We start from the raw sequence: 23,129 nt of genomic DNA, 5'->3' as shown, positions 1-23,129 counted from the left end.
GAAATGAGGCCCAGAGAAGTGAAGTGACTTGCCCAAAGTCACACATCTGACAATTGGCGGAGCTGGGATTTGAACCCATGACCTCTGACTCCAAAGCCCGGGCTCTTTCCACTGAGCCACGCTGCTTCTCTACTAAGCAGGCCCCAGCTAAAAACAGAGTACCTCTGGGGGATGGAACGATGAGGCGGAAGAGAGGCATGCGTTAGACAAAGGAAGGGGTGGAGTCCAGATCTTGATTTTTATCCTGCTCCGTGTCCCGGATGGAGCAGAGCTGTCGGCCACGTGTATCAGCTGAGCTCAGCGGAGGTGTGTTTTAAAAAGCCACAACAACAAAGAGTGGGTCCCTGCGTTATCTTAGCACCTAGAGTAATAGAGAGTATTTACAAAGCCAAAAGGGAAACAAGGAACCTGAGCCAAGAGGGGTAAGCGGGGAAGACTTCCTGGAGGTGGGGTCTGCTGTAGAAGCAGGGGAAGGCAGGGTTTGGTGCAGAGGAGGACAGGGGCTTGTCAATATTAAGCTGAGGAGTAGGTTGCCTTTTCTTCATGCCCATATAAACTCATCCTGAGAAGCAGTTGCCATGTGGGAAAAGGAAGCATAGGGGAAACAGTCCAGAAGAGGAGCAGGGAGACAAAGGCAGAGAATGGGCTGGCATGGGCAGCAGGTGACATTGTCTTCCCACTAGAGCACAGTTGCGGGCACAGAAATAGTAATGGGTCTCTGGAGAATTTAGTTTGGGGCCCAAGGGCCCTCACACCTACAGGCTTCTTCCAGACCCTAACTCGAGTCAGAGAGGAAGGGATCTGTCCTACCCAACTCGATTGGCAACAGAAGCCACAAGCAACAGCTTGCCAAGCAAGAAGACCCAATCTGATGTGGGCACATTTGGGCCTGTCAGAAGTAAGAAGGTAGGCTGGAATAAAGTGTTAAAGCATCCCCCTCAGTCCCCTGATCCACTAGCTGGGGTGGTAACGGGCTGGGAGCCAGGGTGTCCGGACATACAGTTCCCAGTCAGCTCTGGTTCGACGGTGATGCTGCTGTTTGTGACCCGAGGACCGTACCATCCGGCCCAAAACTGAGTGTCCTTGCCGCCGTGCTGAAAGCGGATGTACCGAACTCCCGCAGGGTAGTTGGAGAACGTGTGGGAGACCTAGGGGAGGCAAGACAGAAGTCAGAGCTTTGTCGTGGCTCGAGGGAGCCCCAGCTCGGTCATCCAGAAAGGGGGCCTGAGCCAGAGGAGAAAGGATGCTGGGAGACCACCAATAAGGTGGCCGAGCCGTGGGCACCTTGGCATTAGTGGCAGCACTGCACTGTGGGAATGCTCCTCGCACCTCTGTACACCCTGCCCTCTGGAACCGATTCAAAGGGATGAGCAGGTTTGGAAAGTTGGGAGCCGACTTAGGTGTGGGAATCTGGGGCCCCGAAGACGTCTGGTCACTGTAGGGGAGACCGCCCCTCCTGGCTGGGCCCCAGGTGTCCCGTCACCTTTCTCCACTCTGCGTCGCTCCACTGCTCGATGACCACAGGCTCCGGCTGGAACGAGTCCAGCACGATGAAGTCGGCGGAGAGCAGCTGCACCCAGATACGGTACTTGCAGCCACAGTCGTGTCTGGCGGCGAACCTACCAGGTCGGGAAGAGATTGGTCCGAAGGGGAAGATGGGACCTTTTTTTTTTTTTGGCATTTGTTAAGCACTTACTATGGGCCAGGCACTGTATTAAGCACTGAGGTAGATACAAGTCAATCAGGTTGGACACAGTCCCTGTCCCACATGGGGCTCACAGACTTAATCCTCATTTTACAGATGAGGTAACTGAGGCCCAGAGAAGCTAAATGACTTTCCCAGGGTCACACGGTGGACAGGTGGTCACACAGCGGACAGGTGGCAGAGTCAGGATTAGAACCCAGGTCCTTCCACCCTCAGGGAACAGGCCACAACCAGGCACCCCGTGTTCTCACCCCAATCTGCTTCTCACAGCAGAATAAGCAGGGGCCGCAGGGCAGAAAACTGGCCTGAGAACAGGTTGAGGATGTTGCCGCTGACTGGCAAAAACAGAGTCAAGCCACAAAAATCAAGGAGACCCAGCTCAACCCCTCATCCTGCTCTCTAGCAAGCGGTTAGAAGCAGCTTGGCCTAGTAGAAAGATCCTGGGCTTGGAAGACAGAGGATCTAGGTTTTAACACTGGCTCTGCCACTTGCCTGCTGTGCGATCTTGGGCTAGTAACAACTTCTTCATCTACACAATGGGGATTTAATATCTGTTCGCCTTCCTACTCAGACTGTGAGCCCCATGTGGGACAGGGATTCTGTCCAACCTGATTAACTTCTGTCTACCAATGCTCAGAACAGGGCTTGACGCACAGTAAGCGCTTAAAAATTACAGGAGAAAAAGTGAGCACAGCATAATAACAGGAGTATCCTACCTGATGGATTTGCTGCCAGCCACCTATACTTTCTGATTCAGTCACTGAATCTCCACTCTAAGCACAGCAAAGAACCAGACTCCTGGGAAGTTAACCACAATGAATGAAACAGACATGTGGTCTTTCTCCAAGAACTTCCAATTGATAGCGGAGGCAGACATTTAAGAAAGGTTCAGCCCCTTAAACTGGACTGTCAGCAATCACTACAAGCCAAATAAAACAACGAGCAAAGGCAGGGATGCTCACGGTGGAGCCGGGACACTCTGCCAAGTTCATAACTCACCAAATGCTTAAAATATTTAAATGTAAATAAAGTCAACATCCAATACAACTAAGAGTGCCTCAAAGAACAGTAAATGCCTCTGGGTCTCAGTAGCCTCATATTTAAATGGGAATACTATATAGAATTCCCACCTTGATGTATTTTCCCAATCACTCAAACACCATTATTACTGTGATCTTTCAGGGATGCTACAGGGAAAAAAAACATTCTTGAAGGGAAGGAAAGGAAGTTGGTGTGTAATGCCATTGAGGCAGTAGCTGAATCTGCTCAGCCCAAGAGACAGAAGGCCTGAGCATTTACTGGATGACTTGGTCCAGGTGGACTGCCCAATTGGCCTCCCCCTCCTCAGTTCTCTTTGGGGCCTGATTTATCCAGCTGGAGAAAGATCAGCCAGATAATTGCTCAAATCTCCACTTGGGTGTGCAGAACCTGCCTGTCAATTTTGTTCAGGGAGCCTGCCTCATGAACCAATAAGGTTTCAATTAGGTCAGGCCTTCCCAACTAAGCCCTCATTTCCTCTTCTTCCACTCCCTTTTGCATCACCCCGGTTTGCCCTCTTTATTCACTCTGCCTCCTCGGCCCCACAGCACTTGTGTACGTATCTTTAATTTATATGTATATATATATGAACATCTGTCTCTCCATCTTAGACTGTAAATTCGATGTGGGCAGGGAGTGGGTCTACCAACTCTGTAATATTGCTATATTATACTCTCCCAATTGCTTAGTACAGTACTCTGCACACAGTAAGCACTCAATAAATACAACTGATCGATTGATTGACAAGTATGTGAATGTAAATTGAGAAGAGAAGGGGATCCAGAACAGAATACTGGGGAGTGGGAGGCAGAAAGAGACTGACAAGGATTGACCAGATTGTTAAGGGGAGACCCTAGATATAAATGAAGCAGAAAAACTAAGGCTAGATAGTGTTTCCAGGGGAAGGGAATGTTCCACAGGGTTGAAAGTAGCTAAGAGGTAGAGGAGGACTGGAGTCTTACATTTGGCGAGAAGTAGGGTATTGGTGTCCTTGGAGACAGGGAGGTCCCACTGGAGTGAAGGGGATGGAAACTGGATTGTACAGGTTCAGAAGGAGGCTGGAGGAGAGAAATTGGAGGCAGGGTGGGTATACAAATGGTCTGAGGATTGTGGACAGGAATGGGAGGAAGGAGACAGGGTGATGGCATCAGTGATTCTAGATGATGGTCAGGGAGGGGTAAAGAGTGGACACAAGTGTTTTTAGAAGGTTGAAAGGAATGGGGTTGGAGATGTAGGTGGGAGGGTAGATTTTGAAAGCAGGAGGGAGATCTTTTATCATTCTTAACAGTGATTTGAGGGTGGGAGAAAGCTGGGGAGGTGAAAGGGAGATTTGGGGGAGTTCACATCCCAAGGTTTCAATTTTGTCAACTAAAGTAGTTGGCAAGGTCAGGGACGAGGGCAGGGATGTTGGCAGGGTCAGGTAGGGGGCATTTGGGAGGGAGTTAAACATCTGGAATATCAGGTGGGGCCAATGAGCACGAAAGGCTGTGTGGGAGAAGTAGAAGCCGAGTTATAGTAGGTAAGGATGAACTTGAAGCGGTTGAAGTTGATCTGTTACCAAGATCCCACGAACAGCACTGTGTGGCATAACTGCAGGAGTGAAGGAAGCATATTTTAGAGGAGATTTAGGGCTGGGGGTTGGTGGGGTGAGATCAGTGGGGTGAAAGGGATGAAGGAGCTGAGTTGGAGTTGAGGCCATGGATTTGCTCATCAAGAGAGACGCAGTAGAGTAGGGAGTCCAAATTGGGCATGATGGCCTGGGATAATCCATCAATGGTATTTATTGAGCACTTATTGTGTGCAGAGCACACTAAGCGCTTGGGAGAGTAAATTATAACAGAGTCAGTAGACAGATTACTGGCCCACAAGCTATAAGTGCAAGGGGTTGCAATCAGAGGTCTCTGCTGGGGAACAGGACAGTTTGGTGGGAAGAAGGGGGTGGGAGAGAAGACAGGTTATGGTTGGAGAGTGAGATTTTCAGAAATGGAGTGATTAGAAATGGATCAGTGACTAGGGATGAGGAGATTAAGTCTGTCCCCACTGGTGTTTAGATGAGAAGGAGTGGAGCAGGGGGTTTGTGGTATTGAGGAATGAGAGGAAGTAGGTGGTGGGAGGCCAGCAGGAACGCTCACATGATATTGAAATTGCTGAGGATCCATGCAGGGGAGGAAAAGGAGAGCAGGAAGGTGAGAAACTTGTCAAAATCACTTAGAAAACAGGATTTGGGACCAGGGGGGCTAGCAGGTGACAGGAACTAATAATTGAAGTGGGAAGAGGAGGGCTTCAAAGGAAGAGAAGGTGAAGGTTGGGTAGCCCGGAATTCTCTCCATTAGAGGCACCAAAGGGTGATGATGATGATGATGATGGTATTTGTTAAGCGCTTTCTATGTGCCAAGCACTGTTCTAAGCACTGGAGTAGATACAAGGTAATGAGGTTGTCCCATGGGGGGCTCACAGTCTTAACCCCCATTTTACAGGTGAGGTAACTGAGGCACAGAGAAGGTAAGTGATTACCCAAAGTCACACAGCTGATAAATGACGGAGCCGGGATTAGAAACCACGACCTCTGACCCCCAAGCCCGTGTTCTTTTCCACTAAGCCACGCTGCTTCTCGTGCATGGAGGACCTGTGTGATGGCTGTCCCACTGCACGTCCACCCTCAACACTTGGGCCATTTGTGAATGGCTTTGATAACATATTTGGAAAGAAAGAAACTGTGGGCAACCAAGGGAGATTCATACTGTGCGCTCTGCACACAGTAAGGGCTCAATAAATACGACAATGAATGAATGAAGGCATAACCACAAAACTCTGCTCACTTACCAGTCTTCAACCACAATGGCTGGTTTGATATTGTCAAGCAGCTCATCCCAGTAGCCTTCTTCTTTCAGGTTAATGATCTGAGACTTGAGGCATAATCTGGAAGACAAGAGGACACAGGAGTGTTCTCAGTCCCAAATGCAAAGGGGCTCCTGAGATCAGGAGGAAGTGCATCAAGGCTATGGGGGTTGGGAAACCTGGGCTCTACTCTGGCTCTGCCACTTTGGGGCCTGGGGCAAATCACTTAGCCCCTCTGTACCTGCAAAATATAGATAATAGCTTGTGTTCCTACCTCATAAGGATGTTGTGAGGACAACTTGAGACCAGTATCCACCCCAGTGTTTGGTACAGTGCCTGGTGTATAGTAAGCTCTTAACAGATACCATAATTATTATTATTACCAGTATTGCAAGAGCAATTTGGAATAATGAAGAAGGCTGAATGTTTAAATTCAAGGCATAAATATCCCTGCTGGCCCCCCAACCCTGTGGACAGACGGCAGTAAAGCTCTTGGCCACTATCACCAGGTTTGGCCTTCACTACGGTCTGTTCAAGATGCTCCACCCAACCCCCGAGGGACAGAGACCATGTCTAATTCCCACTAGGTGTCCCCATTAGTATAGTGTTCTGAATCAATCAACCGATCAGTAGTATTGATTGAGTGCTTTCTGCGTGCAGGGCACTGTACTAAGAGCTGGGGAGAGTACAATATAACAGTGTAACCGACACATTCCTTGCCAGCAATGAGCTTACAGTCTAGAGGAGGAGTCAGACATTAATATAAATAAATAAGTGACAGATATATACCTAAGTGCTGTGGGACTGGGAGGGCAGATGAATAAAGGGAGCAAGCAGGGCAATGCAGAAGGGAGTGGAAGAAAAGGAAAAGAAGGTTTAGTCAGGGAAGGACTCTTGGGGGAAGATAGCTGTCTATCAGATATGAAGGGGAAGGGCGTTTCAGGCCAGAGGCAGGATGTGGGTGAGAGGTTGGTGGAGAGATAGATGAGATCGAGGTACAGTGAGTAATTGAGAATTAGAGGAGCAAAATGTGAGGGCTGGGATGTAGTAGGAGAGTGGTGAGGTAGGAGGGAACAAGGTGATTGAGTACTTTTAAGCCAACGGTTAAATGCACCTCTGTTTGATGCAGAGGTGGAGGGGCAACCACTGGAGGTTCTTGAGGAGTGGGGAAACATGGACTGAACATATTTGTAGACAAATGATCTGGGCAGCAGAGTGAAGTTTGGGCTGGAGTGGGGAGAGACAGGAGGCAGAGAGGTCAAGGAGGCGGATAGAGTAATTAAAGCGGGATAGGCTATATGCTTGGATTAACATGGTAGCAATCAATCAATCAATCAATCGTATTTATTGAGCGCTTACTGTGTGCAGAGCACTGTACTAAGTGCTTGGGAAGTACAAGTTGGCAACATATAGAGACAGTCCCTACCTAACAGTGGGCTCACAGTCTAAAAGGGGGAGACAGAGAACAAAGCCAAACATACTAACAAAATAAAATAAATAGAATAGATACGTACAAGTAAAATGGAGTAATAAATATGTACAAACATATATACATATATACAGGTGCTGTGGGGAAGGGAAGGAGGTAAGATGAGGGGGTGGAAAGGGGGACGAGGGGGAGAGGAAGGAAGGGGCTCAGTCTGGGAAGGCCTCCTGGAGGAGGATATTAAGCTAGCAGTTTGAATGGAGAGGAAAGGACCAATTTTAGCCACGCTGTGAAGGTTGAGCCAACAGGACTTAGTGATAAATTGAATATGTGAGTTGAATGAGAGACAGGAGTCAAGGATAATGCCAAGGCTGTGGGCTTGTGAGATAGGAAGGATGGTGGTGCTGCCTACAGCAATAGGAAAGTCAGGGGAGGGACAGAGTTTGGGTGGGAAGATAAAGAGTTCTGTTTTTGACATGTTTGAGGTGATGGCAGGACATCCAAGTAGAGCTATCTTGACGGCAGGAGGAAATGCAAGACTGCAGAGGAAGAGAGATCGGAGCTGGAGATGTAGATTTGGGAATCAACTGCACAGAGGTAGTAGTTGAAGCCAAGTGAGTTGATGAGGTCTCCAGGGGAGTGGATGTAAATGGAGAATAGAAGGGGACCCCCAGAACTGAACCTTGAGGGACAGCCACAGTTAGGCGGTGGGAGGCAGAGGAAGAGCCCGCAAAACAGAGAGAGACTGAGCAGCCACAGAGATAGGAGGAGAACTAGGAAAGGACAGTGTCAGTGAAGCCGAGGTTGGATAATGTTTCCAGGAGACGGGGGTGGTTGACAGAGTTGAAGACAGGTGAGAGGTCGAGGAGGATATTAAGATGGAATAGAGGCCATTGGATTTGGCAAGAAGGAGATCATCTGTGACCTTTGAGAGGGCAGTTTCTGTGGAATGAAGGGGATGGATGCCAGTTAGTTGGAAGGGGTCAAGGAGAGAATTGGAGGAGAGGAACTTGAGACAGTGGGTGTAGACAACTCGCTCAAGGAGTCTGGAGAGGAATGGTAGGAGGCAGATAGGGCGATGACTGGAGGGAGCTGTGGGATCAAGGGAAGGTTTTTTAGTATAGGAAAGTCATAGGCATGTTTGAATTCAGTGGGGAAGAAGCCATTGGAGAGCGAACAGTTGAAGATGGTGGCTAGGAAGGGTAGAAGGGAGGGGGTAAGTGTTTTGATAAGGTGTGAAGCGATGGGGCTGGATGTGCAAGGGGAGGGGATGGATTTTGAGCACAGTAAACACTCAGTAAATACTATTCCTGCTACTATTGGGAGGTGGGACAATCTCAAGGAGACTCCATTGATTTTCCAGCCCTGGTTCACCTCAGCACTGTCAGGCTTCCAAAAAGTGTGTCACTTTAAGACTGTAAATTTGTTGAAAGCAATGAACGTGTCTACCAGATACGTTATTACCGTGTTCTCGCAAATGTTTAGTATCTTGTTCTGCACGCTGTAAGCACTCAATCAATATGACTGATTGATTGATTGGTGGCCTGGGAGACTCACAGGGGATCTGTTTGGTGGGACCAGGGCTGTTTGCGCCTCTCTGGCTGGTTAGCCACAGGAGGACAAAGGGGCAGATCCAAAGAGGAACAAGAGATGTTCAGCTCTGAGCTGAGATCCTTGAAGGAAGTGGCAATTCTTCCTTCCAATGAACAACCTTTCCCTGAGCCCCCAAGAACCCTAACCCAAGCTCTCTCCTAGCCTTCAGATCTCCAGTTTCTTCCCAATCCTACCTGCCCGCTGCCCAGTGAGACCCCACAGAAAATGTTATTAATCTCACCCATACGACGTGACAAAGTATTTTCTGACTCTGGGGTTGGGGAATTCTTGCCCGTGTTCTCCTGGCAAATTTTCAACATTCCAGTTATCTCCCCCGTTCTCATCAATCGACCAAGATACAAGTTCCTCTGGGGAAAGATAAATGAACAATGGAGGATAAGAAACATGGAAGCAGACACCAGGGGCCAATGGCTGACATCCAGCCTCGCAAGAAAAAGCCCAGCACCGTAGCCAGACTTTTCAACAATCACTGGGCTGATCATTCACCTGAAAGGAAAGCGGAGATTCAGATGTCCCTGCAGTATGACCTAGTGGAAGGAGCACGGGCCTAGGAATCAGAGAACCTGGGTCCTAACTCTGGTTTCACCACTTACCTGCTGAATGACACTAGGTAAGTCACTTCCCTGGGCCTCAATTTCCTTATCTATAAAATGGGGATTCAATGCCTGTTCTTCCTGCCCTTTAACCTGTGAGTTCCACGTGGGAAAGGGACTTGGTTTGACCTATCTTGTATCTACCCTAGTGCTTAGTACAGTGGTTGGCACATAATAAGGCCTTAACAAATGCCACAGTTGTTATTGTTATACTAGTTATAAGGCAGGAGCGCTTCCGCCTGGATCTCTGGGGCTTGAAAGGGCCATTAAGGAGGTTCACCTGCAGTCCTTTGGTTGCTCACATACCCAATGGCTCCTCAGACAAGTCCTTGACCAGAAAGAAGCTAATAATAATAACTGTGGTATTTGTTAAGCACTTACTGTGTGCTAAGCACTATGCTAAATGCCGGGTTCTTGTCTTATCTGACGCTGTTGAGTAGTTTCCAATCCACAGCGACTCCAAGGACACATCTCATCTGCAGTCGTTCTGGTAGTGGATCCATAGAGTTTCCTTGGTAAAAATACAGAAGTGGTTTACCATTGCCTTCTTCCACGCAGTAAACTTGAGTCTCTGTCCTTGACTCCCGTGCTGCTGCTGCCCAGCACAGGTGAGTTTTGATTTGCAGCAGATTGCCTTCCACTCTAGCCACCGGCCAAGCTAGGAATGGAATGGGTAGGCGTCTGCTGGACTCTCTCTCCCATAGCGGAGACTGGTAGAGTACTGGAAAATCTCCAGGTGCGATCCTGAGAGGAGGAGTGCTGGGGGTAGATATAAGCCATCAGGCTAGACACAGTCCGTGTCCCATATGGGGTTGGCAGTCTAAGGGGGAGGAAGAACAGGCACAGAATCTGTCCTGGCAACTCCAAGGGCATCTAAACTCAGAGACGGGAGCTAGAGAACCCCCAGCATGCAGGCTCTCTTCCAGGAATGCCTGGGACTTTAGCCAGCTTCTCCTTGCCCAGGAGCAGGTGGTTATTTTTTTCTAAATGGTATCCGCTAAGTACTTACTATGTACCAGGCACTGTACCAAGCCCTGGGGTAAATACAAGCTAGTTAGTTTGGATACAGTCTATGTCCCACACGGGGTTTTCAGTCTTAATCCCCATTTTACAGATGAGGTAACTGAGGCCCAGAGAAGTGAAGTGACTTGCCCAAAGTGTCACACCAGAAAAGTGGCAGAGCCAGGATTAGAACCCAGGTCCTTCTAATTCCCAGACCTGTGCTCTATCCACTAGGCCACACTGCTTCCCTAGGTGGAAATTTGTCCACTTGGCTCTCCCAGGCTCTCCTTGAGGTGGCTTCACTGACTGCATCTCAACAGAAGCAATTGGGTTTTTAGAAAATTCTTCACCACGGGTTTTTGTTCTCTATTTTAGTGTAGCATTGAGGTTTAGATGACCTCACCGGGCAGCAGTACAATGAAAAACAGGAACAGAGAGTACTCAGATAATTGCCCAGGGTGAGCGATAATGGCTGCAGAACATCTAACTGTGAACAGCACCGGGGGCCCTGATGACCTCAGTCCCACTGAACCAAGCACAATGAGGGTCTCTCTGCCCCCTGGAATCCGGAGCTGGAGTAGGTCAGGGCAGGACAGGGAGGGTGGACTAGCTGGCAATGTTTGAAGGAATATTCCAAATTCCAATCAATTAATCACTTATTGTTCTTTGTGGACACACTGTATGCAAAGCACTGCACTAAACGTTTGGTCAAGAAGCTTACAATCAAGTGGAAGAGACAGACATTAAAATCAAATTCAATCAATCAATGCTTTGCACATAGTAAGCGCTTAATAAATGCCATAAAAAACCCAATGATAGTTATTGGAGGCTTACTGTGTGCAGAGCACGGTACTAAGTGGTTGGGAGAAAACAACAGAGTTGGTAGACACGTTCCCCGCCCACAGTGAGCTTACAGTCTAGAGAGGGAGACAGACAGTAATATAAATAAAATCCCATTCTGAGTGTCTTTGGAAGTTGAAGAGATGGAACTAATCCCTGCTGGATCCCCATGGGTCTCAGAGTTTGGTGATAGTGGATTCTCACACCCCATTTTGGGGTCCTGGGCACTTTGGGAGAAGCCTCGTTGGGTTGACTGGGATGTGAAAGTTGCTATGCCAGCTGACCTGGATAAACTGAGACACTGTTTTTGAAAAGAAGCCAGGGCAGGCCATGAGACTAATGTCTGTGGTAATAATAATGATGGTATTTTTAAGTGCCAGACACTGTACTAAGCACTGGCACACTGTAAGTGGAGGAGAGAGACACCAAAGAGAAGACAAGGGGCTGGAAAGCAGGACTCTTGAGTCCTAGCAGGGCCATGGCTAGGCATTTTAGCACCTAGGCAACAACTCCGACTTTGGTTTTATCACCCTTTCTTGACATGGACCCAACCATTCATTCATTCATTCAATCGTATTTATCAATCAGAGCAGGGTGGGAGAGGAAAGGTGATGGTGGGGGCGGAAGGGAGAGGGTGGTCTGCACCCTGAATACCTTGATCCCTTGAGAACTTCCCGTCTACATAATAAGAATAAGAATAATAATAATAATGGCATTTACTAAGCGCTTAGTATGTGCAAAGCACTGTTCTTACCACTGGGGAGGTTACAAGGTGATTAGGTTGTCCCACGGGGGGCTCACAGTCTTAATCCCCATTTTACAGATGAGGTAACTGAGGTCCAGAGAATTTAAGTGACTTGTCCAAGGTCACACAGCTGACAATTGGTGGAGCTGGGATTTGAACCCATGACTCCAAAGCCCGGGCTCTTTCCACTGAGCCGCTTCTCTACAGCTGCTTCTCTGCTACATCCCAGTGTGGTCTTCCATCCCTACTCCAGCAGCATGGAAAAGGCAGCCCCTTACACCCTCAAGGATGGGGGCCAGTTAGGCTTTCGATCCACTTGCCATAACCAGGATGGGGAAAACGGAATGTGGATAATTCCAGGAACAGTCACTTCAGGGTTTCTAAACCCACGACCTAAGATCAAACTCCAGTCCTGCTAGGAAGAACGCTGCCCTGCTGGTTTATTCTTCTCCCTCTAGGGTGATTCCTGGACAACAAGGTGTTCTTATATACTATTACTACTACTACTACTAAATTGTGGTATTTGTTAAGTGCTTACTATGTACAAGATAGGCAGGTCAAGCACAATCCTCTCCCACACAGAGCCCACAGTCTAAAGGGGAGGGAGAACACCTCCATTTTACAGATGAGGTAACTGAGGCTCAGAGAATCCAAGTGACTTGCCCAAGGTCACACAGCAGGCAAATGGCAAAGTCAGAATTACATCCCAGGTCCCCTGACTTTCATTCATTCAATCATATTTATTGAGCACTTATTGCGTGCAGAGCACTATACTAAGCGCTTGGGAAGTACAAGTAGGCAACATATAGAGATGGTCCCTATGCAACAACAGGCTCACAGTCTAGAAGGGGGAGACAGACAACAAAACAAAACATATGGACAGGTGTCAAGTTGTCAGAACAAATAGAATTAAAGCTAAATGCACATCATTAACAAAATAAATAGAATAGTAACTATGTACAAATAAAACAGAGTAATAAATCTGTACAAACATATGTACAGGTGCTGTGGTGAGGGGAAGGAGGTAGGGCCGGGGGGATGGGGAGGAGGAGAGGAAAAAGGGGGCTCAGTCTAACTTTCAGGCTCATAGTTTTTTCTACTAGGCTACACTACTTCCAACCCTCTGGGAGGCAGAACCCTGAAGGATTTCTGTTTCTGTGACTTTTTCAATGGGCTGACAAGACCACCTGCCATTTTCCTCTACAACAGCAGCCACCTAAGGACCTCACACTCTCTGGCTCCATGAATCACGGAGCTGCAATCCACAGGGGATGACTGGAAAACCCAGCCCTGCCTTCCAAGAAGCACATTAGTCAACCAAAGTCCTAGGACTATGATTCAGCTCCATGAGCAGTCCAACCGCTTCCAGCCTGCCCTCCTCTCCTAAAAGGGGCACTGGGTGGGGAATAAGGGAAAGAACCAAAATCGACTCGCCCGGGTCCTGTGTTGCTTGCCCTGGACAAGGGGCAGCTCGAAAGAGGTGCTCACGTCAACAAGAACCATGGGTCTGATTCTAGGACTAAGGAAAACATAACATGAGATTGAGCTATTGTCCACCTTTGGGGAATGAGTTTGCTCTGTCAGAACTCCATGAGGTTGGGGTGCAGGAAAGAGGGTAGAAAACATCCACTGAGGACCGAAAGTGACACAGAGACAAATCAGTCACCCTTTTCCAAAAGCATAGTCCCAAGGCCTGAAAGAAATGAAGCAAGGGCTAAAAGGCACCAGATCTGAATCAAAATAGGCCAGTTGACCCACTGCACTAGAGCTGACTTCATGGCCGTCCTAACGGTAACAACAGCATTTCATATTAAGGCTACTGGCCATCCAATACCTCATCATGATGACACCGCTGAGTCTGGAAAGACCGAGGAATGCTTAGGAAATGTTCTTTTTGGGACACTCTACAGTCTGGTATAAGGACCAATTTTTCACTGTGAGTTCAGAGGAGAAAAGTGGGCAAGGACTGGGAAGGGGCAGGCTTCAAAGCTGCCGTTTTGGTCCTTTCAGTCCGGACTGGCAACCCTCAAGTCATGTCAGAGACCTGCCTTAGCAAGGTTGGGAGACCAGCTCAGACAGTAATAATAATCATAACTGTGGTATTTGCTAAGTGCTTACTTAGAGAAGCAGCGTGGCTCAGTGGAAAGAGCACGGGCTTTGGAGTCAGAGGTCATGGGTTCAAATCCTGGCTCCGCCACTTGTCAGCTGTGTGATTTTGGGCAAGTCACTTAACTTCTCTGTGCCTCAGTTACCTCATCTGTAAAATGGGGATTAAGACTGTGAGCCCTATGTGGGCCAAGCTGACCACCTTGTAACCTCCCCAGCGTTTAGAACAGTGCCTTGCACATAGTAAGCGCTTAGCAAATGCCATCATCATCATTATTATTATTATTGTTATTACTATATGCCAGGCACTGTACTAAGCACTGGAGTGGATACCAGCAAATCAGGCTGGACACAGTCCCTGCCCCACGAGAGGCTCAGAGGTGACTGAGGCCCAGAGAAGTGAATTGGCTTGCCCAAGGTCAACAGCAGACGGGTGTGGGGACTATTGTTCACCCCCAGCCCAGCCCCCCGACACCCCCACAAAGTAGGCAGAACCTAAGCAGCCTGGAGAAGGGTCCTCCTAAACCCCCACCTCCTCCAGCAATCAATTCCCAACACCTGAATTCTACCAACCCTGAACTTCTACATTTAACCATACTCACTCTCCGCACTCATTCATTCAATCACATTTATTGAGTGCTTACTTTGTGCAGAGCACTGTACTAAGCACTTGGGAAGTACAAGTTGGCAACATATAGAGACGGTCCCTACCCAACAGCGGGCTTACCGTCTAGAAGAGGGAGATAGACAACAAAACATATTAACAAGATAAATAGAATAGTAAATATGTACAAGTAAAATACATAGAGTAATACATCTGTACAAACATATATACAGGTGCTGTGGGGAGGGAAAGGAGGTAGGGCGGGGGGGATGGGGAGGGGGAGAGGAAGGAGGGGGCTCAGTCTGGGAAGGCCTCCTGGAGAAGGTGAGCTCTCAGTAGGGCTTTGAAGGGAGGAAGAGAGCTATCTTGGTGGATGTGCAGATGGAGGGTATTTTTTAAGAGCTTACTATGTGCCAAGCCAGCCTCCACAACTAGAAGGGAATGGTTCCAAATGGTGTAAAGCGTCATATTTCTGAGAACTGAGAATGAGAAGGGAAATAAAGAGTGGCTAGTTAATGGCAATTTTGAGAAATTGTGATAAATTAGTTTATAATGGCATCATTTTGGAAAGTGGAGCTGCTTCAGCATAATAAAGGGAGAAAAGAAAATCAGAAAAGGCTAAACTGGAAACCAGCCTGCGATCAAACTGCAGGCCTCAAAACTTTGTTCCCAGAGGGTTAGTGGGCTGATGGGTAAAAGTATTTGCTGTGGTTCCAGTAGTCTCCTACATTCCTCCCCCACATATTATATTGAGCCTTCAGATTATCGGTAAGAAAAATGATCTGAGTTTGTGTTGGGGAAGTGAGTCTTAAATTATTTCCCGTTGATGCGAGAATAGGGATTTGTACAGATTCCATATATAATTGTGCATTCGGTTATTTATTGTGATTCCTCTGCACCGATTTTTATGCCTGTCTCCCCGTACAGGGTAAGCACCTTGAGGGCCGGGAACACGTCTTGTGTTTTTGGTGTGCTTTCCCAGGTGCTTAGTAAAGTGCTTTGCCCGGAGTTAGCACTAAATAAACTCCTTTACTATTTCACTCAGGGTTGAGGGAGTCTCCCTTCTGGGACAATGGACAAACTTTGGTTATGAGGCTTCGTTCAGTCAGGGCTCAGAAATACCATTTATTACCACTACTTGATTTCAAATCTATCATCTTACTCCATGCTTGCAAACTAGTACAAAATTTAACGGCCCACGTAAATACTTTCTCAGCCTTCTCTCATGTCGGGATTTCTCTCCTACTTGGATTGTGAGCCCTCTGTGGAAAAGGGACTGTATCCAACTGATCAACTTGTGTCTTCCCCAGCACTTAGAACAGTACATGACATATAGCAAGCACTTAAATACCAGAGTAATAACAGTAATAGTGTATCCAGGGGTCAAATGAAGTCAGAAATCTGTAAGACTTAACTGGCACAGTCAATTCTATTTTCATTCATTCAGTCAGATTTATTGAGCGCTTACTGTGTGCAGAGCTGTACTACGTGTTTGGGAGAGTACAATATAACAGACACATTCCCTGCCCACAACAACATAGACTTAAAGTGCTCCTTGCACTGGGCGAGAAGCTATTTACTAGTGGGCTGTAAGAGTTAATACGCCTCAGAAAAGGGAATGAATTCCTGATTAATCTGTGAATTACCCAGTTTTGCCTCCCCTACTGTCTGGCCATTTTATAGCTCCTCAGCACCTCCACCAAGGATGAGGGAGTGGAAGAGGCAGGTAGAAATAAAAAGAACGAAACTCAAGCCGGATCGTTCCGGAGCAGCGCGCATAAAAGTGACGGTTAGGGAGAAGGGTGCCACTATTGGTTCAGCGAAGTTTTTGGACTATCCATGAATTCAAAGTAGTCGCCTCTTCATCGTCGACCCACCGCCCATAATCGAGAGCTCTAGTTAACTCCCCCCACAATAAGCCTCCCATCTCTCCTCCCCATGGTGGCCCCCCCAGCCCGGGCCGCCTCACCTTCGGCACAGGGATTACGGATCAGGTTCTTCTTGAGGCTGCAGAGGAAGTAGAAGATCTTCCAGTCGGCGACTGGCCGGTCCCAGTGGTCGGAGATGAAGCCCTCGCGCTGGCACTTGCGCTTCCAGAGGGACAGCAGGTCGATGACATCGCGCCACAGGCGGCACACGGGCCGGCAGCGGAGCAGTAGCTCCCGCGCCGGGACTAACGAGAACAGCTCCAGGAGGATGTTCTCGGGCAGCTCGCTGATGGTGGTCACCTCCATTCCGGGAGAACTGGACACACGTACACACACACACGGAGCGCAACACAAGACCCCAGTCAACACAACACAATTCTCCAGGAGTCAAGCTACACTCTCCAAGTTTCAGGAGACTATTTGTTGTGACTTTGGGCAGAGAGCACTATACCGAGCGCTTGAGAGAGAGCAGTAGACACATCTTTGACTCGAAGGACCCTAAAATCTGGCTGGGGAAACAGACAATACAATAAATTACTGTTATTATAAATATCTGTACAGAAATACTGGGCGGGGGTGTGTGTGTGAATACCTAATAATAATAACTGCAGTATTTGCTAAGTGCTTACTATGTGCTAGGCACGTATGTGCTAAGCACTGGGGTGTATACAAGTAAATCACATTGGACAGAGTCCCTGTCCCACATGGGACGCACAGTCTTAATCCCCATTCTACAGATGAGGTAACTGAGGCCCAGAGAAGTGAAGTGACTTGCCCAAGGTCACACAGCAGACAGGTGGTAGAACAGGGATTAGAATCCAGGTTCTTCTGACCCCAAGGCCGATGGTCTACCCTTTGACCGTAAGTTTGTTTTTGGCAGGGAGTGTGTCTATTATAATGTTTTATAATATTATATGTTATATGGAGAAGCAGCGTGGCTCAGTGGAAAGAGCCCGGGCTTTGGAGTCAGAGGCCAGGGGTTCAAATCCCGGCTCCACCAGTTGTCAGCTGTGTAACTTTTGGGCAAGTCACTTCACTTCTCTGGGCCTCAGTTACCTCATCTGTAAAATGGGGATGAAAACTGTGAGCCCCCCCCCACCCCCGTGGGACAACCTGATCACCTTGTAACCTCCCCAGCGCTTAGAACAGTGCTTTGCACATAGTAAGCGCTTAATAAATGCCATTATTATTATTATATTGTACTCTCCAAAGTGCCTAGTATAGTGCCCTGCACACAGTAAGTGCTCAGTAAATAGGACTGACTGACTGGGCCACACTTATTTTCACTGTGGCAGGGAACCTGTCTTACAACTCCACTATATTGTACTCTCTTATTCATTTATTCACTTAATAAGTATTTATTGAGCTTTTGCCGTGTGCAAAGCACTGTACTAAGCGCTTGGGAGAGTACAATACAATAACAGACACAGTCCCTGCCCATAGAAAGCTCACAGTCTTGAGGAGGAGACATTAATATACATGAATAAATACTCTCCCAAGTGCTTAGTACAGTGGTCTGCATATAGTAAACTCTTAATAAATATGATTGCTTGACTGATTGATCATTTTAGCAGGGCTTTAACGATGGGGAGAGCAGTGGCCTGTTTCTTTTTTACTGCTACTAACCCAGACTCACTTACTACTGGCAGCAGCATCTTTGAACTAGATAAATGACAACCCTTCTATAACTACCACAAGTAGAGTAAGGCAGACCTTGAAATGACTTGTTTATTTGTAAACTGGGGACACAGGGAGATAAAAAGGGCTGATTTCTCTAGGTGGATTAGTGTATGTGCATGGAGAGCTCATATCCTCACTATCCATCATGTTTTATATACCCATTACACACAGAACTACTGGACTAAGATTACTCTTCCAAGCGTTCTGCATGCAGCAGGTGTCCAATGGGTATTCAATAGGTAGGAGAAGCAGCATGTCTTAGTGGAAAGAACATGGCCTTGGGAGTTAGAGGTCATGGGTTCTAATGCCGACTCCACCACTTGTCTGCTTTGTGACTTTGGGCAAGTCACTTCACTTCTCTGGGCCTCAGTTACCTCATCAGTAAAATGGGGAATAAGACTGTGAGCCCCATGGGGGACAACCCGATTACCGTGCATCTACCCCGGTGCTTAAAACAGTGCGTGACACCCAGTAAGCACTTAAATACCATTATTATTATTATTCAGTAAGTACCACGGATAGATTGGTTATATTAACTGGATAAGCTCGATAAGCAAAGTGTCTTCCAACTGTTGTACTGAACTCCCCAATGGGTTTAGTATAGTGCTCTGCTCACACCAGTGGATAGCACACAGGCCCAGGAGTCAGGACCTGGGTTCTAATCCTGACTCTGCCATTTGCGGTGTGGCCCTGGACAAATCAGTGTGGCTCAGTGGAAAGAGCACGGGCTTTGGAGTCTGAGTTCATGGGTTCGAATCCCAGCTCTGCCAATTGTCAACTGTGTGACTTTGGGCACATCACTTAACTTCTTCTAGACTGTGAGCCCACTGTTGGGTAGGGACTGTCTCTATATGTTGCCAACTTGTACTTCCCAAGCGCTTAGTACAGTGCTCTGCACACAGTAAGTGCTCAATAAATATGACTGAATGAATGAATTCTCTGGGCCTCAGTTACCTCACCTGTAAATCTGGGATTACGACTGTGAGCCCCACGTGGGACAACCTGATCACCTTGTAACCTCCCCTGCGCTTAGAACAGTGCTTTGCACATAGTAAGCGCTTAATAAATGCCATCATCATTATTATTAACTTTTCTGGGCCTTATCTGTAAAGTGGGGATTTAAGACTGTGAGCCCCATTTGGGACAGGGACTGTGCCCAACCTGATTAGCTTGTATCGACCCCAGTGCTTAGTACAGTGCCTAAGTAAATGATTAACAAAGACAATACACACACAAAACCCCACTCAATCCTCTGATTGATTGACTGTTAAGAACGTCCGGCCAAATCCTCTCCCGTTCCCTAACCTTCAGGAGAAGGCTCCGATCAGCACAACGCAAACCGGTCTGCGGGCAGTAAAACCGTTTTTTTTGCCCAGCGGCCGGACACGACAACCCCACCGTCCCCAACCTCATTACCTTGCATCTACCCCAGCGCTTAGAACAGTGCTTGGCACATAGTAAGCGCTTAACAAATACCATCATCATCATCAACCTGACCGGCAGAGGAAGCGTTAGCCTTGACTTAACCGGAAGTGGTCCATTCCGGCCCAAACCAAAATTAACCTAATTTTGTAGGCGCTCCCAAGCCACGCCCCCACCCCGCTCCTGTCCAATCGTCGCCCCCTAGTCCCGTCAGGCCACGCCCCCCGCTCCCGTCCAATCGTCGTCCCCCACGTCCCGTCCGGCCACGCCCCTCGCGCTGCTCCCGTCCAATCCCCACCCGCCCCTCAAATCTCGTACCCCGCCCCATCAGGCCACGCCCCTCATCCAGCTGCCGTCCAATCCTCGCCCCCCAGATCCCGTCAGGCCACGCCCCTCAGATCTCCTACCCCGCCCCCATCAGGCCATGCCCCTCAACCAGCTGCCGTCCAATCCTCGCCCCCCAGATCCCGTCAGGCCACGCCCCCATCAGGCCATGCTCCTCATCCTGCTTCCGTCCAATCTTCACCCCCAAATCTCATCCACCCACGCCCCTCATCCCACTCCCGTCCAATCCCCACCCCACAAGTCCCATCCGGCCACGCCCCTCATAATAATAATAATAATGGCATTTATTAAGCACTTACTCTGTGCAAAGCACCGTTCTAAGCGCTGGGGAGGTTACAAGGTGGTCAGGTTGTCCCACGGGGGGCTCACAGTCTTAATCCCCATTTTACAGATGAGGTAACTGAGGCACAGAGAAGTTAAATGACTTGCCCAAAGTCACACAGCTGACAATTGGCGGAGTCGGGATTCGAACCCATGAACTCTGACTCTAAAGCCCATGAACTCTGACCCTAAAGCCCGGGCTCTTTCCACTGAGCCACGCCATCCGGACATGACCCCAACCGGGTCCCGTCCAATCCCCACCCACCAAGTCCCATCCGGCCACGCCCCTCACCCCGTTCCCGTCCAATCCTCGCCCCCCAGGTCCCATCCGGCCACGCCCCCATCCCGCTCCCGCCCAATCCTCGCCCCCCAGGTCCCGTCCGGTCACGCCCCTCATCCCGCTCCCGTCCAATCCCTGCCCCTCAGGTCCCACCTGGCCACGCCCCTCACCTCGCTCCCGTCCAACCCCGCCCTCTTCTCAGGCCTCCCCCTGCCCCCGTCCGGCCACGCCCTTCGTCCTGCTCATGTCCAATCGCCGCCCGCCCCTTAGGTCTCCTACCCTGCTCCCAACGGGCCACGGCCCCATCCCGCTCCCGTCCAATCCCTGACCCCCAAGACCTATCTGGCCACGCCCCCATCCCATCCCCGCCCTCCCCTCAGGCCTCCTCCCCCGCCACCATCCGGCCACGCCCCCGTGCCCCTCCCGTCCAATCCCTGCCCCCAGGCCCCATCTGGCCACGCCCCTCACCCCGCTCCCATCCAATCCCCGACCCCCAGGCCCTATCTGGCCACGCCCCTATCCCCGCTCCCGTCCACTCCCCGCCCTCTCCTCAGGCCTCCTCCCCCGCTCCCGTCCGGCCACGCCCCCATCCCGCTCCCGTCCAATCCCTGCCCCCCAGGCCCCATCTGGCCACGCCCCTCCCCCCGCTCCCGTCCAATCCCTGCCCCTCAGATCCCCTCGGGCCACGCCCCATCCCGTTCCCGTTCAATCCCCGCCCTCTCCTCAGGCCTCCTCCCCCGCCCCCGTCCCGCTCCCGTCCAATCCCTGCCCCCAGACCGCGCCTGGCCACGCCCCTCATCCCGCTCCCGTCCAATCCCTGCCCCCAGACCCCGCCTGGCCACGCCCCTCATCCCGCTCCCGTCCAATCCCTGCCCCTCAGACCCCATCCGGCCACGCCCCCCCGACCCTGTTCTGTTCTCTGTCTCCCCCTTTTAGACTGTGAGCCCACTGTTGGGTAGGGACTGTCTCTATGTGTTGCCAATTTGTACTTCCCTAGCGCTTAGAACAGTGCTCTGCACATAGTAAGCGCTCAATAAATACGATTGATTGATTGACCCCCGGGCGGGTCCTGCCCTTCCCGCGTGCGCGCGCCCTCGCCCCGCCAGTCGCCCCCCCGCCCGGCCCGCTCGCCCCCTGACCTCTGACCCCTGACCCCGACCAGCTGGCCCCCCGCTCCTCCACCTTGGCTTGTCGGGCGTGTCGCAGCCGTGCACTTGTCCGGCCGCCTCCCGCGGTTTCCAGCCGGCAGCCGCCACTTCCGTCCGGTGCCCGGGGCCCGCCTCCTCCTCCTGCCTCCTCCTCCTCCTCCTCCCACCCCCGAGGGCCCGGACACCCTCCCTGCCCCTCCCCTGCTATCTCCACTGCATTACTAATCACTGTAACTGGGCTTCACTCACCTCATTCATTCATTCAATCGTATTTATTGAGCGCTTACGGTGTGCAGAGCACTGTACTAAGTGCTTGGGAAGTACAAGTTGGCAATACATGTCCACCCCTGCTCTCTCTCCCTCTCTCCACGCTTGCATCTCCTCCTGCCTTCAGGACATCTCCATCCGGACATCTGCCCGCCATCTAAAACTCAATATGTCCGAGACTGAACTTCTTATCTTCCCTCCCAAACCCTGCCCTCTCCCTGATTTTCCCGACACTGTAGACGGCACTACCATCTTTCCCATCTCACAAGCCCGCAACCTTGTTGTCATCCTCGACTCCGCTCTCTCGTTCATCCCACACATCCAATTCGTCACTAAAACCTGCCGGTCTCACCTCCACAACATCACCAAGATCCGCCCTTTCCTCTCCATCCAAACCGCTACCTTGCTGGTTCAATCTCTCATTTTATGCCGATTGGATTACTGCATCAGCCTCCTCTCTGATCTCCGTTCCTCCTGCCTCTCCTAATTTCAGTCTATACTTCACTCTGCTGCCTGGATCACCTTTATGCAGAAACGCTCTGGGCATGTTATTCCCCTCCTCAAAAATCTCCAGTGGTTGCCTGTCAACCACTGCTGCCTGGATTATCTCTGTAAAGAAACACTCTGTGAATGTTACTCCCCTCCTCAAAAATCTCCAGTGGCTGCCTGTCAACCTACAAATCAAGCAAAAACTCCTCACACTCGGCTTCAAGGCTCTCCATCACCTCGCCCCCTCTTACCTCACCTCCCTTCTCTGCTTCCACACCCTAACCCACACCGTCCGCTCCTCTGCCACCACTAACCTCCTCACTGGGCCTCATCCTCAACTGTCTCACCGTCGACCCCCGGCCCATGTCCTTCCTCTGGCCTGGTATGTCCTTCCTCCTCAGATCTGCCAAGCTAGCTCTCTTCCTCCCTTCAAAACCCTACAGAGAGCTACCTCCTCCAGGAGGCCTTCCCAGACTAAGCCCCCCTTTGCCTTTCCTCCTCCTCCAGCTACCTCCTCCAGAGGCCTTCCCAGATTAAGCCCCCCTTTGCCTTTCCTCCTCCTCCCCTCCCCATCACCCCCCCCGCTCTACTCCCTTCCCCTTCCCACAGCACTTGTGCATGTTTGTACATATTCATTACTCTACTTATTTTATTAACGATGTGTATATAGCTAAAATTATATTTATTCTGATGGTATTGTAACCTACTTGTTTTGTTGTCTGTCTCCCCCTTCTAGAC

The 23,129-nt window shown here is 49.8% G+C and overlaps 1 protein-coding gene across 3 annotated transcripts; it reads right to left on the bottom strand.

The window, feature by feature from the left end:
• Positions 1-70: 70 nt before the first annotated feature.
• On the bottom strand, positions 71-21,744 carry LOC119928730 (F-box only protein 6-like). Of its 3 annotated transcripts, none has more exons than XM_038747243.1 (7): positions 21,670-21,744; positions 16,481-16,755; positions 8,842-8,968; positions 5,567-5,662; positions 3,706-3,801; positions 1,484-1,619; positions 71-1,148 (listed from the first exon to the last, which is right to left on the bottom strand). In XM_038747243.1, the coding sequence occupies exons 2-7, from the start codon at positions 16,743-16,745 to the stop codon at positions 939-941; spliced, it is 930 nt and encodes a 309-aa protein (XP_038603171.1). In that variant the 5' UTR covers positions 16,746-16,755; positions 21,670-21,744; the 3' UTR covers positions 71-938. The 3 variants fall into 3 exon arrangements, with proteins under 3 accessions (XP_038603171.1, XP_038603172.1, XP_038603173.1); XM_038747244.1 differs by having other exon boundaries at positions 21,627-21,683; XM_038747245.1 differs by lacking the exon at positions 3,706-3,801.
• Positions 21,745-23,129: the final 1,385 nt, after the last annotated feature.

The sequence above is a fragment of the Tachyglossus aculeatus genome, chromosome 5 (assembly GCF_015852505.1).
Source record: "Tachyglossus aculeatus isolate mTacAcu1 chromosome 5, mTacAcu1.pri, whole genome shotgun sequence".
NCBI lineage: Eukaryota > Metazoa > Chordata > Mammalia > Monotremata > Tachyglossidae > Tachyglossus > Tachyglossus aculeatus.
Note: the sequence above shows the minus strand (reverse complement) of the source record. Positions and strands in the feature narration are given on the sequence as shown.

Coding starts and splice junctions, on each gene's coding strand:
- LOC119928730 (XM_038747243.1), bottom strand. CDS start 16,745: ATGGAGGTGACCACCATCAGCGAGCTGCCCGAGAACATCCTCCTGGAG. Junction 3,802..5,566: donor GCCATTGTGGTTGAAGACTG/GTAAGTGAGCAG, acceptor TCTCTCCTCCAG/CCTCCTTCTGAACCTGTACA. Junction 1,149..1,483: donor GCGACGCAGAGTGGAGAAAG/GTGACGGGACAC, acceptor TGCCTCCCCTAG/GTCTCCCACACGTTCTCCAA.